The following is a 19,086-nucleotide window of genomic DNA, read 5'->3' as shown; positions in this document are numbered from 1 at the left end:
TAAATTATTTCACAAAAAAACAAAAGCTACCACAGTCAAAATTATTAATTCTCCTGATGCTAATAGAAAATTGTTTATTCTGGATAAAAGCCTGCAGTTTTTTGGTGTCGTTATCTCACACACGTGTCCCGAGCAATGCTGGCCCATTCTTCTTTGGCAAATCTCTAAAGCTTTTCCAGATGTGATGTTCTTCCAACATGGACCTTGGTTTTCAGTTCACCCCACCCATTTTAATGGGATCAAAACCAGGGCTTGGTGTAGACTAGTCAGTAACGTTCACTTTGGTCGCTTTGGAGGTAAGTTCTTCACCAGGATCGAATTATGTTTTAAATCGTTTTCGTGTTGGAAGACAAAGGGAAGACCCAGACTGAGCTTTGTTGATGACTGCTTGAAGTTTTCTTTCCAGCTGTCCTTCTTTCTTCATGGTTTCTTCCACTTTTAATGAGATTTCCAGTTCCTGGTGCACTGAAGCATCCCCACAATTCAATTCAGTTTTATTTATACTGGACCACATCACAACAACAGTCACCTCAGGACACTTAATATGTAAGGTAAATACTCCCACCACTGTGTTTTACAGTGGGGGCGGTGTTCTCTCCCTTCTTTCACCAAACATATGCAGCATCATAAGCCAAAGAGCTCTAGTTTGGTCTCATCTGACCAAAGGACAGAATTCCAGTATGCATACTCTTTCTCCAGTTTGTCCTTAGCACACACCAGTCTGGCTTAAAGATGTCTGCAGAAGTGGAGATTTTCTTGGTCTGCAATCTCACAGTCAATTCCTGTGCAGTGGTTTTCTTCTCTGAGACTAAAATTCCGGATGTGACTAAGTCATTGACTGGTGTCTTTGCAGTTATTCTCATTAGAGACATTTAGACGCCTTAGACATATTTCTCATTAGTTTTCTTCACGGAGTCTTGGAAATCTTTTACTTCTTGCCTCTGCCAGGCTTGTTCTGTACTGTGGGGCCCTCTTTAAATTTCTTGATGATACTTCCCACTCCAGTTCTTGACATTTGGAAATCCTGTGATAACTTTGTACATCCAACTCCTGCTTTGTGAGCATAAGCAATTCTTTTCCTCAAGTCTAAACTGATTTCTTTTGTTTTTGGCATGATGCTTCCTCGAAAGACAGCTCAAACCCACGCTGAAGTATTTATGCTGTGAGTAAATTGGAAGATAACTTTCAGTTTTAACTTGATTTTAAAGGCTTTGAGCATCGCAAAGTTAAAGCATATCATTGCACAGCAGTGGATTGTGCTATGGCTCAGTACTTTCATTTTTCAGGAGCCCATGAAACTGTAGAACAACTTACTCTTAAACTCCAAAAAGCCTGCTGTTGATCTCAGTAAATGAAAGAGGACTGTCTCCCCTCCTCTTCAGAGATTTGCAAATGTGGATAAAAGAGGGGCAACACGCTGGAAGGAAGGAAAAAAAAAACAGTCATCAAAACAGACATTTTCTTAGGAACCTACTGTATGGAAATATTTAGTAATTGTTTGTTTAAACTGATCAGATTTCCTGCTGTTGCATTTTGTAATTATTCCATATTAAATACCGATGTTAAGTGGCACAGTTGGGTAAATAGTGTTGAATGGAGGAAACTATTTAAATCTGGCATCTTAAATCATCTGTATTGTTGTGTTGGTTTGCCATAGTCTGAAGACTACATGGTCAGACTGGGAATGATTTTCGATCATGTCATTAAAAAAATTAAAAGCACATAGGCCAGTGAACGCATAATGCTTATTAGTGAAAGAGGGAGAGTTTTCAACCTCACGTTGCTGTTCACTGGATTGAACAGCAGGTGGTAATGCTACATAAAAAAAAATGACCTGAGATCCAAACGCACAGCAGCCCATGCATTGGACAACTGCTTCTCAATCACTGGAATGCATGAATCAGCCTGCTGAATTTATAAGAGGGGCACTTCAGATCAACCTGCTTATCAGCAATAACACAGCATTATACATGAGAAGATTTTCTCTTTCATTTTAAAATCTGCTATTAAATCTTCAATGTTTTGTGCGTAAAAGTGTCCCACACTGCTGACTCAGTAACTGCAGATTTCCAAACAGTTTTATGTTAATACCAGAGGAGGCAGTTCCTATCAGTTTGTAGGTGGCCCTCTACTTTGGCTCATGTAATGCATGTTTATATCTGCGTGGTTACCCCGTGACAGGAAGTCCACTAGATAATTCCATGGCCCCTTTGATCCACTGCTGGCTGTAATGTGAAACACCTGCAACAAAATAGCCAATAAGTGGCCCACATTTTTTTAAAGACCAGCCCTCTCTCCCTTTGCCCCCTTTTACAAATACCTCGTTACCTTGGAAACCAGTAACAACACGAGGGGCCTTCCTGGAAAGTGAGAGCATCAACTAAATCACTAGAAATGATACACCAAAACATAATGGAGTAAAACGCCTTTGCTTTGGTCCAAATGAAGCTTTTGATATAAAACGCAGTTACTGAGGAGGCCTGTCCGTGAAGGAATGCTGGAGCCATGTCCTTCAGCGCCAGGATCGCTAAAGTGAGCTACAGGAACAGACCCACCCAGTCTTCCGTGGCTGTGGAGTCACTCAAGGAAATGCAGGTTTGATCCCAAATGCTCTCAAAAGTGTCTACAACACTTTTTCTTTTGTATTTATTTATAGTTCTGTGAGCTAAGTCTACTAGTTGCCCTTAATGTTCTGTGTTTCTTAAAGCCACCATTGTTATTTATATGTGTGGGTTTATTTTTTGGTTTGCGTGTTGCACAATTAATTGTATTATAAACAGGTAAATTATACAAAAACAATAGTTTATTTTTTTTAAACTATAAAATATATGTTGTTGATTCTTTAGACTTTTTGTTTTGTAAATTATGTCTTCACTATCTCTGGATTCTTACTCCGGTAAGTAAGACGATTTTGCCTTCATGCAGCTTATATCCTAGAATCAGGACACCAATTTTTCCTTTCCACTTTTGGTAACCTGTTTTGTTTTGTATTATGCATATGCAGATATGCATTTTATTTATTTTACATCTTGTGTAGTTGCTATATATTGCAAAATATCCGATATTGTCACGAATCAAAGAGATTTTTAAATTTCATTTCCGTACCCAGCAACACTTTAACTTTGCCCTAAAGGGAAATCTGTCAGTGCAAGAGATTATCTAATGGGATTTCATTACCATATTTTCAATATATGATTATTTTTCAATTTTATTCTGTAATTAATTGAAAAGTGAGCGTTGATATAATACTGCAGTAATTGAGCACAGGAAGATGTAGCTAACCCAGCAAGATAATGAGCTGCAAGAGTGTAACACCAGAAATGTCGTTCTCTTGTGAGAGAGGGGAGAAAAAAAGACAATGATGGGATTAATTTGCACTTCATTTTCACCTCAGGAGCTCTCTAAGCCCTTCGGAAAATTGCTCGGAGACTCACTACACTATTAGATTCTCTGGCCTAACAGCAGGCAAAGATAGCTGTGGCACAACCTACTGTAATGTGTGGTTGATTGTATTGTCAGCCCCAGCCCACCAGATGGCGGGGTGTTGCTGTCTTATTGGCTTTGCTGCAGGAGGCTGGATGATGTTGCCCAAAGACAGCTGAACAGTAAACTTGAAATGAGCAGTGAGTATCCAGCTTCTGTCATTCATGTGGAACTCTGTCATTATTACAGTGACTGGTCTTTGTGGGGTCTGTGACACATTACTTTTAAAAATCTCCTTTTGCTTGTAGGTGCTAAGAAAGTCAGATTAGGCCAGGATGGAAGTTATAATAGTTCATTTTATTAGTTAGTTTTATAAACTTTTAAACTTTAATCTACACAACCCCTTTCCATGTTAATTGGTTCTCTGCCTTTAGTCAAAGCACAGCCTTTCACACATTTTAGAAATGTTAAATAGCTATGCTTCTTTGCCTCCCAATAGCAGTGCAGCACTAAATATGGCACTTTAAACCAAGTACATGTTTAATTAGTATGCAATAGACATGAGCAATAAGACTAAAGCCCCCTGCACTCTGTCTGTGTGTCAGACCCACTGCCTTCATGCAAAATACTCCAGTTTCTTGCTTATTTTTCTATGATACTGACCGTAATGAAATAGAATTGGCTGAGGCATTCCTGCATTGTGCGAAAACACAGGCCAGATGCAGCAATGTCAGTTCATTAGAGTCAGTTTTCGGCATTGGACCCAGCGAACCAAATGCAAGAAGACACCATGGTCCACGAAAGGAGAATAAAGTATATTAGGCATGACATTTACGAGCCACATCTTTCTTAAACATTTGCTTAAGCTGTCTGTGCTTCTGTCAGTGTGAGCAGTCGCTGTGAAAAACTGTGAACTCTTGTCTGTCTGTGTCTTCAGATCTCACCACCTCCTCATTTATAATTTACAGTCACTCTCATGTTTCATAGCCACTCACAACCAGGCAGTTCCACACAGAAAATCATCCATGGAATAGTGAAAAATTGATGACCGACCGACTCTGTAATGCAAAGCTTTGCAACCATTTCTTCACTATCTGACTCACATTCAAATCCTCATGGAGAGGGATGTGCCTGTCATCGGCAAGATGCGACTGTAAAAAGCAACGATACTGAATATTAATTGGTGGCGACGGTGGGGTTCAAGGGATCTGCTAACATAACAACTGATTGAATAGCAGATTTTTTTAAGCATCACACTGCCACATATCAGGCACAATGAGTCAACCAATAAATCTGTTAGGCAACTTGATGATAATCATGTTACGCTTACTGCTTCACACAGCGGACATGGTATTGAGTTCAATCCTATACTGTTAAAGTGCTGATCCAGGTGATGACCTTGCATCGGCTTCCTTTCCTATAAGCATCAAGTTTTACTCTTGCTTAAACTGAATTTCCATGTTAATTTAATTTCTAGTGTTTTGTAGCACTTGCTTTCAAAGCAAGGTGCCATTGCCTGTTAAATTACACTACTGGCTATATCGAATGACTCGCCACATTTTTTCCTTTAAGAGGAGCGTAACACATTCTCTAATAGAGCCATTTGTACTACAATGATGCAACATTTATTTTTTACTCACTTTTGTTTCTGTATTTTTTTTAAAAGGTTGTAGCTGATACTATCTCCCTCTAATGATGTATTATGCAACCTTTTCATTCCACCCCCCACCCACCACCCTCCATCTTTCATCCTATTGTTGTAACAGACTTGTAAGGTGAGAGTTGGACCTTGATAATTACCCTGCTGACAGGAGGTCATCCAACACCGCATTATCTAGTTAGCAGTACCCTTTTAGGAGAAACAGTCTGATAATTTCAGGGCAGCAACCTTTCTCACATGACAAACAGGAAGGCTGATTGCTCACATAGTGTAGCGCAGCCACTTGTTCGCTGTCTTGTCTTCTTTGTTGGAAGCTTTAACTCTCTGATGTCATGAAAAAAGCAGACAAGTAAGAGGGTGGAATGACTTGAAAAGAAGTGTCAGCGTGAAAGGCCGACAGCAACTATGCTGCATTTCAAGCCAGACTATCAAAACAAGGTAAGGTGACCCAAGAGTTCTGAAGTTACAGATGACTTGAGCTTCTTGACTATCAACTTTGGCCAAATGCAATTCATCATTAATGTGTTGGCATTTAGTAAACAGCTGATGTGTTTGGAGCGTGTATGTGGTGGAAAGCTTAAGTGACACAAAACCATGCAGTTGTGAAAGCAATTTTAAAGGCATTTTAGTGGGTTTCTGTTCAGGAAGGCCTGGTTTTATATGGCAGAAAGCCTAAAATAAGTTTGGCAAATGTGTCATAAAATGATAAAACAAGTGTAGAAGTAATTCTGTGTCAGAAAAAACACAACACAAACTGCTGGACACAAGATTACATTTATTTAAAATGTCATGATGTTGCAATGATAAATCCCAATTTTAACACCCGTGTTAGCATCCAAAGAAGCCGTTAACACGACACTGCAGATATACAGACAAAAAAAAAATGCGTTCACTAAGTGGAAATGATCAAAATCATAATGCCACATCACATATTTTTATTTATTTATTTTTAACTTTTAACATGATTGGGTGTTAGGTAGCTGATTATACAAATAAAACATATATAAAATTTGGACAAACAAAGCTGATCTGTTTTTGAAATTAGTACAAAAATTGCATCCAAGCAAGCAGAAAGGTTTGCTGCGGCAAACTGGACGGAAACTGAAGACTTTTTGTGACTGTTGCTGTAAAAAAAACAAAAACTTACCTTTTAAAATCCACTGAATTAGTTGTCCCTGTAATCTATACTGCTACTTTTTGTCAAAATTTCATCTGGAGCTCAGAATCTTTAATTACCGCTTCATCTATGCGATTTGGTGAGAGTGTCCATGAGCTTAACACAGAATTCACTGCCAAGCACTTATTTGCACTGTTACATTATAGTGAATGCTGACAGCTTTGTTCTGGTGTGCTGCTAATCCTGTGAGCCAGCGATTACCTCAGTGTTTGACACTTGTGCATCTGTGTTTGCATTCCTTTATGGTAGTTCATTAGCGTACACTACACATGTGCAGACAGAGCTGTGAGTTTTTCCTTTCTGAGCATCACTCCGTCTATGGGGATTTCAGCCTAAAAGCGAGGGTATGAAGCCCCATCTCATAAAGCTCTCAAATTGCCTGTGCTTTTAAGTCGAGTGCCTCTTAACATTTTTGACATATTGCTTGAACTAGAATGTCAGAATAAAGCAGGCGTTTTACTGTTCTTAAGGGATCATGTCTACCCTGACATCACCTAGCTGTGGAAAGTCATACACTTCTGATGGCAGTGGCCATTATACATGTACACAACGAAAGTATAGCCCAAACTCTGCTAGCTGAGCGCTCACCACTGACAACTTGATAGTGCTAAGCCTTCGAGGGTGAGAGTATATGTCTCCCCTGTGTACATACTGATGAGAACGTGATAGCAGGTTTTAGAGAAGGTATACACGGGTTGGCTTGAAGAGACGAGGAGTTGTCATGTCGCAGGTGTATAGAAAACAGCTCTGGAGACAAATTGTTTCCAAAGTCATTCAGGTAAGAGAATAGTTTTTATTGTAGGGTTTTCGCTCTCACATAATTTTCACGAGCCATTGGCTCTAACGTTTTAGACTTTGAAATGAGCAAAACTAATGGCAAAGCTTTATCTACAGGGACTGAGTTGACTTTGACAGCGTGTGTCTGCTGTTTTCTATTCCCTGGCTGATTTGGATTAAAATTGATGAAATTTAACAGATGCCAAACTGTCCCCGTGCACATTTGTGTTTTCTCTTTAATTCCAAAAGCCACAGTTTGTTTATTATAGGGATTCTCTGTCTCGCCATAGCTTATCTCAGGATGGGGCTTTGTTTGCTTCTGAAAGCTATTAGCATTGTATCTGTTATTATTTGGGTCTTTCAGCGCTGGCTTCTGTGTCTGTGTCATGGGAATAACTAAATGTGGATTTGTGTTTTTGTGTTTTGCCGGCTTTTGTTGACTAGTGTATTTTTTGTGTTTGCGTATTGCATTCACTGGTGACTTAGTCTGCTTGTTTGAATAACCTGCGCCACACTGCAATGTGCCTGTATTGTTTGTGTCTACCCTGAAGACTGAGACTTGGCTGTTCATCCAATTTGAAATAAGGGCAGAGAGAAGGTGTGTGAAATGGCTGGTCGCCTGGCAACGGTTGGCTTGGTATCCTTTTTTTTTTTTACAGTCAGTCCATGATGTTAATGTGTGTTTATGTGTGTGTGTGTGTGTGTCCAGAGAGTTTCTGTAATGCTTTAAACAGATGGGTGTTACATTTATTTTTTCTAGCAAGAAAAGATCATATTGAAAATATAATTAATATTTTTGAATCAAGACTGAGTGCGCTTGATTAACACTGATCGATAGCTCGTTCTTTTGTTTGTGATATATTCTTTACGACAGGATAGCCATACACTGCATTAATAATAAGTGTCCATACTGTCTTAAGCCACCCAGTTTGCTTCCAAGGAGCAAGACATTCTTGCATTTTTCAAGGATTTTCAAGGATCTAGAGTTTAGTAGTTCTCCAGGCTTTCTGAAGGTCTTTAAAGGTTTTTCTTTGGATTGAGGTTTTTTTCATTTACATTCAGTGCAGTCTTTGTACCCGTCCATTTTCAAAGAAATGCTAATTGTGTTTGAATGTAAAGCCACTTAACACTGACCTATGAATAATCAAAACATCCAAAAAGATACCTAACTCAAGGGATTTGCCACTGTTGTGTCTTCACATAACTTCACATTCACTTTGGCTATTTTGTGCCCTTAGAAAATATAAGTAAAATGAACAAGTGGAGGACAAAAAACGAGTGGTAGTCTTAAAAAAAACTTTGATATGTTAATAAAATTCATGTAATTGTGCTGGTCACTGCAGATATTGACTATAAAACCCATTATAATTGCCCAAACTCAGTTTTTTGCCTTGTATACTATAATTCAAAAAGTGCTCATGGGTTAACCATCTGAACTGTGCAGAGTTTTGTTGTGCTTTCTAAAAACACTGTTATCTTTTGAAGTGACCTTTTAAGCAAGGAAATGCAAGCAATGTGCCAGTGAAAGATTTGGAAGAAAATCCTAATTGTTAACATTTCTACCAGGATTTCTGTGAAGTGAATAATTATGCAGATTTTGCAGCTGCTGTAGTTAGACAGCATTTTAGTTCTTTTAGTCCTTTTTTTCTTTTTACACTACAGTCTTGGGCTTCATATGTCCAACTCCCCTTAGCCCTAACAGACAACATAGCTTGACCACTATGATTTTTGGTATATATAGAGTTGTCCTTTGTTTATGTCCAAGCATTTATGTCCTCCGTTACACACAAATTCTTTCCTCAATCTATTTCTTTTCTCTAAAACTTTTTTTCACCTCATCCCATTTTTTCTTCTCTTTCCTTTACTCCTCTATCATATAATTTATATTCTTCCCTTTCACCTTTTTGGTATTCAATCATTTTAATCCCTTCTTTAGCTCTACCGTTGAGAGCCACATTCCTCATCCCTGTTTTCAATGCTGTTGCTTGATATCAATTCAGTCTTTTGGATTTGATTTTTTTCCACATTGTTTTAATTTAAGTCTCAGTTCTCAACCTCTAAAGTCTCATCGGGGTTGCCAATTGGTTTCTTTACACCATTGAGCACTGCAGACATTTACAGTATTCTTGAAACTGTTATTTGAGAATAAGACAGCATATAGTTAAAAATCACTGTTTACTACAAGGCAACCACATGAATGTGCACACAAGGAAAAGAGAGGCGAGACAAAGAAAATACATCACTTATTATGCGATACTCAGTGTTAAAGTTTAATCCAACTGTTTCACATTGTCTAAACAGACTGCTGTATAAAAGCAGAAGCTCTCAAGAGTAATTTTGGTATAGCTGTTCACAATAGGATGCTAGAAGTGGGCTTTTCAATGTAAAAATATTTCAAGCCAGGAACAAATATTCCTATTATCTCCTGTTTGGTTAAAAAACAGTTTCTATACAGATGAAAGGCAAATGAGTGATTTTAGATACACCCTACTGCAACGGCTTCATACAGCACCAGGTTTCATGTAATCTGTTTGTTGGCTGACCTTGTTCCTGTGTTACTAAGCAGCACGACCTGGCAACCCATTGTGGCTGATTTTGCTCCCCAGACCTAAACACAAGCCACTGCACGCAAGCAGCAGAGTCTAAAGTAAAAGAGTGGCAGTGAATCTTTTATATATGAAGCTCAAGTGTTTAGTAACATCAGATTAGGATGCTGCAGAACAGCATTATTCACAGTTAACTGAAATGTATCCAACTTTCTTTAAAAATTGTTGTGTTCTTTGGGTCCTGTAAACAATGCCTAAGCTTCAGTCAGTTGAAAGATGGTCATGTGATGACTGAACTGACCATTCAAAATCTTTGAAAAATTACACAGGTTACATTTTTTTATTGAATTGAACTTGGTATTTAGTAATTGAAAATTTTGGAACTTTTTTAAGCAAAAGTTGAAAGAGGAGCGTGAAGCCAAGCGGGCTCAGCTGGATGGAAGACATGACTATATCCTCAGTATTGTGGCTTCATGCTTGGGGCTGGAGAAAGCAGATGTGGAAGATGTCATATTGGAGGGGAATCAGGTACTTTGCACATAAATGTTCAAACAGATTATATTGTTTTATTGGACAACTTTACAGGCCTTAAAAGACAGAAACAAGCAAGCAAAAAAATGTGGTGCATCTACAATGGGACTGAACAGTGCTGAGGTTTTGTTTTCATCTTTGTCAGATTGACCGCATGGAGCAATTTTTCATGGCTGACGGTCTTCCACACCTAATGTTCTACTATCAGGACACTGAACCAACTGTAGCAGGTACCATGAAACTCTAGAGTCTTTTAAAAAAGTGTGTGTAAGTTATATTGTGTAACTTTGCAGTACAGAAGCTCTACGTCTATCTCATATGAAACTGTCTCTGTCACTAATAGAGATCATAAAAGTAATCCATTCTCAAGTAAATGCCACAATATTAAAATCAGAATAGGAAGTCAAAGTTGGTTACCATGACACCTTTTGTTGTTTCCAATCCTTTATGCGAGCAGCACCAGCACCAGCAGCTACAGCCTCTATGCCCGCCCAGCCTGTTGCCCAGCAGCCTGGTCACAGCAAGAAGTCCAAAGTGTTTGTAACAGATGGGAGGGATGTGGCACTGACCGGAGTGTGTGTCTTCTTCACCAGAGCCAATACTTCAAAGGCAGTCACCTCTGAGAACATACACAGAGTGAGTCAGTTTGTATTGTTTTGGGATTTCTAAGTTATTCATTTCTTTGCGAAAGAGGAGGGATTTAAAGGATTTAAAGTCAATTAAAACCATGCAAGTGGAGAAACACAAATTTAACCATGACTGTGTTGTAGTTGTGAGCACTACGGGAAGTCAACTTTTATCAATTTGTGAAACGTACAGTGGGGCAAAAAAGTATTTAGTCAGCCACCGATTGTGCAAGTTCCCCACTTAAAATGATGACAGAGGTCAGTAATTTGCACCAGAGGTACACTTCAACTGTGAGAGACAGAATGTGAAAAAAAAATCCATGAATTCACATGGTAGGATTTGTAAAGAATTTATTCGTAAATTAGGGTGGAAAATAAGTATTTGGTCACCTCAAACAAGGAAAATCTCTGGCTCTCACAGACCTGTAACGTCTTCTGTAAGAAGCTTTTCTGTCCCCCACTCGTTACCTGTATGAATGGCACCTGTTTGAACTCATCATCTGTATAAAAGACACCTGTCCACAGCCTCAAACAGTCAGACTTCAAACTCCGCCATGGCCAAGACCAAAGAGCTTTCGAAGGACACCAGGAAAAGTATTGTAGACCTGCACCAGACTGGGAAGAGTGAATCTACAATAGGCAAGCAGCTTGGTGTGAAAAAATCAACTGTGGGAGCAATCATCAGAAAATGGAAGACATACAAGACCACTGATAATCTCCCTCGATCTGGGGCTCCACGCAAGATCTCATCCCGTGGGGTCAAAATGATCATGAGAACGGTGAGCAAAGATCCCAGAACCACACGTGGGGACCTGGTGAATGACCTGCAGAGAGCTGGGACCAAAGTAACAAAGGTCACCATCAGTAACACACTACAACGGCAGGGAATCAAATCCCGCAGTGCCAGACGTGTTCCGCTGCTGAAGCCAGTGCATGTCCAGGCCCGTCTGAAGTTTGCCAGAGAGCACATGGATGATACAGCAGAGGATTGGGAGAATGTCATGTGGTCAGATGAAACCAAAGTAGAACTTTTTGGTATAAACTCAACTCGTCGTGTTTGGAGGAAGAAGAATACTGAGTTGCATCCCAAGAACACCATACCTACTGTGAAGCATGGGGGTGGAAACATCATGCTATGGGGCTGTTTTTCTGCCAAGGGGACAGGACGACTGATCCGTGTTAAGGACAGAATGAATGGGGCCATGTATCGTGAGATTTTGAGCCAAAACCTCCTTCCATCAGTGAGAACTTTGAAGATGAAACGAGGCTGGGTCTTCCAACATGACAATGATCCAAAACACACCGCCCGGGCAACAAAGGAGTGGCTCCGTAAGAAGCATTTGAAAGTCCTGGAGTGGCCTAGCCAGTCTCCAGACCTCAACCCCATAGAAAATCTGTGGCGGGAGTTGAAAGTCCGTGTTGCTTGGCGACAGCCCCAAAACATCACTGCTCTCGAGAAGATCTGCATGGAGGAATGGGCCAAAATACCAGCTACTGTGTGTGCAAACCTGGTAAAGACCTATAGTAAACGTTTGACCTCTGTTATTGCCAACAAAGGTTATGTTACAAAGTATTGAGTTGTATTTTTGTTATTGACCAAATACTTATTTTCCACCCTGATTTACGAATAAATTCTTTACAAATCCTACCATGTGGATTCATGGATTTTTTTTTCACATTCTGTCTCTCACAGTTGAAGTGTACCTCTGGTGCAAATTACTGACCTCTGTCATCATTTTAGGTGGGGGAACTTGCACAATCGGTGGCTGACTAAATACTTTTTTGCCCCACTGTAATTAATAATAGGCACTGAGTGTCACGAGACAAATGTTCCGATTTTTTTTTTATTTTACTTGTTCTTATCATGCATGATATCCAATTAACTAAAAAAAGCTTCTTACACCCAGAGGTAGTGAGGCACTGGGGGAGCTCAGTAATGGCGCTGTGATAGCACAGCTGGTTCTGGCTATTGATTCCTACTGAACACCTGCTATCTGCAGCAAAGTTAATCACCACCACTGATAACAGGTCCTGTTTGCTACAAAACACCCTCGGCTGGAGACAGAGGAAAACAGGATTCTGTGTGTATGTGTGTGTCTGTGTATTCATGTAATGAGAATGAGAGAAAGCACTTGTGTGCACTTCTCTTGCTAAATTTCCTAATTAGTCGCTTCAAAAAAATTCAAGGGCACATCAGGTGTTCGGGTGTTACTTGACATTTGGGTGGATGAAGTTAGAGGAGTTATTATTAAAAGGGAGGTGTCCAGCTCATGGCTGAGAGAAGCTGTTCACCAAAGATTCACAATTATGTGTTCCTGGCAAATTGTTCATGAGGACTGGTGAGTTGCTAGTTAATTAAAATCAAGTCAGTTAACTAGCAGCCACGGGGTTAGTGGATACATTGTATTCTCTAGATGACTGTGCCACACCTTTGAAGGGTTAAAGTAGTATAGTACAGTAATAAATGATTAATGATTATTATTAACAATGTTTAATAATCATATTTTTTAATTCATTTGAAAACCAGTCCGTCAGCATGACCCAAACGGTTATGTTAAAGTTATAGCCGATTTATAAATATTATTGGAATTTATATCATGAAGTTTACAACACTTGGTTCAAAAAATTATAAGTAGGCCTTTGGGACCCATGGATGGTTCCGTGATTAAACCCTTAGAAAACCACAATAACATCTGACAATCATTTAAAAGGGAGTCGTATATTTTTAATTTAGTCACATATGTGCTGGTTCTCTCTTATCAGATGTGATACAGTACAACCACACAAACTAATGAAATCTAATCTAACAAATGTAATATTATAACTATGATTGGAAAACATTATGTCCTTTTTGCTAGCAGTATAGTAACTTTTTTAATGCTTTTTCAAAGTATTACAGCAGATTTTTAATAGCTTCCCAGACTCACTTGAAGGACACATGCATAGTTGGTCCATTATAGTGTCTACACTACAGTAACCCAGGGAGACTTCTGCCAAAAGCCAAAAGGTTTTCTTTGCCAGCTAGTAAGCTAGGACGGTCTCTTTTGAGGCATGTTTAATATATGAATGCTAAGATTTTTATTATCTTTTTTTTACTATTTTCTAGGATGTGAATTTCAATATGTTGGATACAACGGAAGGTGGTCTTTTAAAAAGTGTGGAGCAGCTGCTTTCTGAGATCTTCATTCCCACACTGAGGAAGATGAACCACGGCTGGGGAGACGGGACAAGTCCTCAGACCCTGGTCGTCAAACAGGACTTCATATCTTCATTGGAAAGCTTTGTGTCTGTGTTGGTTGGAGCACAGGAGAGCCTTCAGGAAAAGGTAGGGGACAGACAATGTCACTAATAAAAGCACCATATTACCAAAAACTAAATTAAATACATAGTAGGTTAGATTAACATAGATAAATAAACACAGTTTAAACATTACATACACTTGCATTATAGTAGCAAATAAAGCAACACAGCACAACTTTGCTTTCAGGTTACCTTGAAAGAGTGCGACACCTTTGACTTGAAGGTACTGAAGGGCCCGTCGGACTACGTGGCAGCTGCCAGCAGCACAGAGACCATAGAGAAGATAGAGGCCTGCATGAAAGTCTGGATCAAACAAATAGAACAGGTGAGAAGAGACTCTCATCGTGTTTCTCCTCAAACTTGATACAGAAAAAGTATTCTCATTCATTTATTCCAAGGTTTCTGCCATTTTATTTGAATGTGCTTGTATCAGATGAAGGATAAACTGCAGGCCTGAAGTTTCAGCAGTGATATCGAATGCCTCTATTCTGCAGGTTTTAGCTGAGAGTGACCAGCTTAGAAAGGAGGCTGATGATCTTGGCCCTCGGGCCGAGCTGGAGCACTGGAAGAAACGGATGACTCGCTTCAACTACCTTCTGGACCAGCTGAAGAGCCCTGATGTCAAAGTTGCTCTGGGTGTGGTCTTGCTGGCTAAATCTAAGCTCATAAAGGTCAGATGTGACTGTCATATACTGCTGATTTTAAGTGGCTGTACCACATGCTCTCTTTCTTGGATATTGCTTCTCTCTCTTTTATTTCAGTGGTTTATTGTGAGATTATGTTTGGTTTTTTTGAAAACGGTGCACACCTTAATTAAGTAACGGTCTGTAATGGTCTAGTCATGGCGGGAACTGGATGCAAGGATCACAGATGGAGTTAATGAGGCCAAAGACAACGTCAAGTATCTCTACAGCTTGGAGAAGTTTTGCGACCCGCTCTACAACAGTGACCCTGTGAGAAAAGAATATTTTATCACACTCTGGTGCATTTTAAAAAATAAACCAAATCAACTGCATTCATGGTGAAGACAGTACAAATGTGCTGGATGTGTGTTATATTTGGATGTACAAAGAAATACAAGCAATAATTTCTGTTTCCTCCAAGGTATCAATGGTGGATGCAATCCCAGGTCTGATCAATGCCATCAGGATGATTCACAGTATTTCCCGCTACTACAACACATCTGAAAAGATTACATCACTTTTTGTAAAGGTATTGTGCAGATCAACAGACTTTTGTTATGATGAACAATGGGATCCTACATTTTTTTTATAAATGATTGATACTGAAGCATTTTTAGGACACTTTTACATTAAGACAACAAAAAAGTACAAATTTATATGATGATTTATATGATTTATAGTTTCCATTTTTTTATCCTCATCTCCAGGTGACAAACCAGATGATCACAGCTTGTAAGGCCTATATCACTGATAATGGCACAAACTCAATATGGGACCAACCTCAGCAAGTCATTATTGAGAAAATCAAAGCTGCCATTCGCCTAAACCAGGTAATGGATCATTTTTAAAGGAAAACAAAATGTGTTTTGTAGCAAAATGCACCTCTGTCAGTTTTTTATCAGTCAAAATGTGGATCTGTATCATAATGTGTTTCCCAGGAATACCAGCGATGTTTCCACAGAACCAAGGAGAAGCTGGAGCAGACTCCTTCAGAAAGACAGTTTGACTTCAGCGAGATGTACATCTTTGGAAAGTTTGACACATTCCAGCGAAGACTGAACAAGATCCTCGAAATGTTCGCCACCATTTCCACCTACTCCGTTCTAAAGGACTCGAAGATAGAAGGGCTGGAGACGATGGCCACCAGGTTTCAAGTGAGTATACTGTGATATCAGACTGTTGTCAAATCCTGTTAATAAGACATGTGCAGGGAGGCATTGCATTAACTGATTAAATGTCACTGTCAGGCAGCCGTGTCTGTATTTCTCCTGGCATCTTCAGATGTTGAGTGTGTTGTCATTATGGTAAATGGAAAGTTTCTCTGTATTGTCGAACAGAATTTCAGGCTGCACACTTACAATGCCAGTGGCAGGCTGCTGATTTTTTTCTGTGGTTTCCTGTTGCGCAAACAATTCATTTTTTTACATCATCAAACTGTGATGCTTAAGGTTTTAGTACATAATACTTTGAGAGTCTGTTGATGTGAACCATGTGTTTGTGTTCTTGCTTCTTGGGCTACACAGACTGCAGAAATGCAGGGAAAATGGGAGGTAACGTCTCACTGCAGTTTTCAACTTCTAGCATTTTTCTTGCAGACAGCATGCAGTGGTGGAATATTGTTGTGCAATGTTTTGCCATACATATGCCTTAATAACAAAATAGCTACTAATTGCATGGAGATTAAAACCAACTCCTTACTTTCTCTCTTTTTTTTTTTCATTATTAGAGCCATAGTAATACTTTCTAAACTCAGCCCTGCGATGACCATTTGTTAATACTATAAACTTGTATCCCAAACCTTTCGCCAGTTCATGGGGAGCTTCTGAGTTTTCTGTTTAGATTAATACTTTTTCACACAAGAAAAGTGTGTGCAATGGTGTTCATTTTAGTGTACAGGCAATTCATTCTCATGTTTCACTTGTAAAATATTTATCTAAAGTTTGTGAAACTTCCTGAATGAATAAAAACTTAACAAAATGTTTTACATGCATGCTCGAAGTAACCAAACTGAGCTAGAAGATGAGATTGCAAACTTTGTTTTGGTATAACTTGATAGTTAGCTTTGCAGAACATCCATAGCTTGCAGTAAGACACAGTTGCACTGTTACATTTCTACTAGACTAATACACTACAAGTTCCAAAACGTATGCATTTAATTATGCATTTAATAATAATACCTTCAGAAGAAAACAGAGCATTTTATTTAGAGCTAAAGATGTTTTCTAAAATGTGTGTTTGTGGATGTCTGGATATTTTTTTCTTAGGCTATTGTGTTAAACATGAAGAAAAAACATTACAGTTTTCTAGACCAGAGGAGAAGTGACTTTGATGTTGACTATGAGGAATTCTGCAAAAGCACTTCTGAACTCCACGTAAGTTAATTAGACAGTGCATTTGCCCTGTTTTGTGCAAATAAAGTTAATGCAAACTGACTAGACATCTGTTTTGTAATGCGGGTTAGCCAAGTTCATTTGCTGGTGATTAAGGATTCATTAGGTGGAGTTTCATTTAAAATTAATTTCATTGCGCTGTCGTTGTTGTGAATATTATTGTTGTCTGTGTTTTCCTTTCCAGAATCAACTGAAGAGTTTCATGGATAGCACCTTTGAAAAAATTGAAAATACAGAAAGGGCTCTAAATGTGCTGAAGACCTTTCAAAGGTATTTCATTGGTAACTAATTAGCATCATTCTGAAATATTTACCGCAATTTCCCTAATCTTGCCAATGCCGCTTCATGTGACATACTGCTTCATTTAATCTCTGAACTTTTAAACTATTCTGCAATCAAAAATAAAAAAAAACTCAGAGTAGCTATTTCATTGAAATAAACACCGAGGTAAACTATAACTGTCATGGTCCAGAGTCTCTTTATGTTTTGTGTTTATTAATTTTTTCGAGTTTTCTGTTTTTTGTTATTTTTCTTCAAGTGTTTAGGTGTTTCTCTTGTTGTGTCCCCTGAAATTGCCGTCCCTAGTGTTTTGTTATTAGTCTCCCGTTTCTAGGTTTTGCTTTGGTTTTTTAAGTGTCTTTTGTGGAAGTTATGCCACTGCAATAAAGCAGTCTCCTTTAGTTCATTCCCTTGTTTTGAGTTCTGCGTTTGGGTCCTTCCTCCTGCCTGCCACAGCCGTTTCATGACAATAACAAGTGTGCTTTAATGTACAAGTAGGTTTGCTAGTTACAGGGTCCTTTGCACATTTTAGCTCAAAACATTTACCAGCACATCCAAACAAAATAGAGTCCTTGTCATTACTGGTGCTGGTACTGCTATGTGTTTATTGCTGTATTTAAATATTTTTATTGCTGCTGGGTTTGAGTTCTGCTGAACCACTTGTATCTTTGGTTTTCCCAAAAACAGACTGGGCATCCCAGATCTTGGGATTGATGAGAAGTATCAGCAAATTTTACAAAATTATGGCCGGGACATTGAAATGGTTTTCCGCATCTACATGAAGCAGAAACTTGACCCCCCCATTGGCAGGGACTTGCCCCCAGTGGCCGGTCGGATCATGTGGGCTCGGCAGCTGTACAGCCGTATACAGGGACCCATGGATCTCTTTCAGCAGGTGATATTGCCTGACTTTCAGTTTAGGTTTGGCTGGTTCTAGCAGATTAATGATAAAATTGTTTGGCATTTCCCATCCATGTAATGCATCATGTTTGTTTGTTTTGTTTATTACTCTAATTAGCATCCAGGAGTTCTTTCCACATCAGAGGCAAAAAGGATCATCAAGAACTTTAACCGTGTAGCAAGAGCGTTGTTGGAGTTTGAGATGATCTACCATCACAGCTGGATGAAAAAGGTTAACGAACTGTAAAATGTATAATACAAACAAGAAATCTGACAGAGGAGCATTTATATACAATATGTATCGTTAATTCCTTTATATAGTGTTGTGATTTCGTTTGCTGCATATATGTTAACACTTACATGTTTGAGATCATCAAACACATTTTAATACTAGACAAAGTTGATCAATTTAAAAAGGAGAAAGCTATCTAATTATATCTGGCACTGTGTAAACAAGTAATTTGGTGAAAATGATGGATGACTAAAAAGGACACCAAGGCTCCTCTCAGATCTGCCAAAAAACATCTTAATGCTCCCCGATATATTTTGTGGACTGATGAGAGTGACATCCAGCACAAAACTAATGCAGCATTTCATAAAAGCAATATCACACCAGCTCCTGAAGGACAATGTCTGGCCATCAGTTTGTGCCTTGAAGTGGCACAAACTGAAGTGTAATTGGGTTATGTAGCAGGACAACAGATGTGAAAAACACCAGGAAGTCCACCTATGAATGTCTCAACGTCTCAGGAGCTGCAGATGAAAACAAGCTAGCAGCTAAATCTGGTACAATG

General features: G+C 39.0%; 1 protein-coding gene across 1 annotated transcript in view; it reads left to right on the top strand.

The window, feature by feature from the left end:
• The first annotated feature begins 2,360 nt into the window (after nucleotides 1–2,360).
• dnah5 (dynein, axonemal, heavy chain 5) overlaps nucleotides 2,361–19,086 on the top strand; it is a 104,185-nt gene continuing 87,459 nt past the window's right edge. The window contains exons 1-15 of the mRNA XM_076889783.1: nucleotides 2,361–2,595; nucleotides 9,977–10,111; nucleotides 10,260–10,344; nucleotides 10,572–10,750; nucleotides 13,847–14,065; nucleotides 14,228–14,365; nucleotides 14,535–14,711; nucleotides 14,880–14,993; nucleotides 15,145–15,252; nucleotides 15,431–15,553; nucleotides 15,662–15,877; nucleotides 16,988–17,095; nucleotides 17,298–17,383; nucleotides 18,080–18,287; nucleotides 18,411–18,524. Coding sequence (XP_076745898.1) covers nucleotides 2,506–2,595; nucleotides 9,977–10,111; nucleotides 10,260–10,344; nucleotides 10,572–10,750; nucleotides 13,847–14,065; nucleotides 14,228–14,365; nucleotides 14,535–14,711; nucleotides 14,880–14,993; nucleotides 15,145–15,252; nucleotides 15,431–15,553; nucleotides 15,662–15,877; nucleotides 16,988–17,095; nucleotides 17,298–17,383; nucleotides 18,080–18,287; nucleotides 18,411–18,524 — 2,100 coding nt within the window. The 5' untranslated portion in view covers nucleotides 2,361–2,505. The remainder of the gene's footprint in view (nucleotides 2,596–9,976; nucleotides 10,112–10,259; nucleotides 10,345–10,571; nucleotides 10,751–13,846; nucleotides 14,066–14,227; nucleotides 14,366–14,534; nucleotides 14,712–14,879; nucleotides 14,994–15,144; nucleotides 15,253–15,430; nucleotides 15,554–15,661; nucleotides 15,878–16,987; nucleotides 17,096–17,297; nucleotides 17,384–18,079; nucleotides 18,288–18,410; nucleotides 18,525–19,086) is intronic.

This window comes from Maylandia zebra, linkage group LG11 (assembly GCF_041146795.1).
Source record: "Maylandia zebra isolate NMK-2024a linkage group LG11, Mzebra_GT3a, whole genome shotgun sequence".
Taxonomy (NCBI): Eukaryota; Metazoa; Chordata; class Actinopteri; order Cichliformes; family Cichlidae; genus Maylandia; species Maylandia zebra.
The sequence above is the reverse complement of the archived record's forward strand: the minus strand, read 5'-3'. Positions and strand labels throughout refer to the sequence as shown.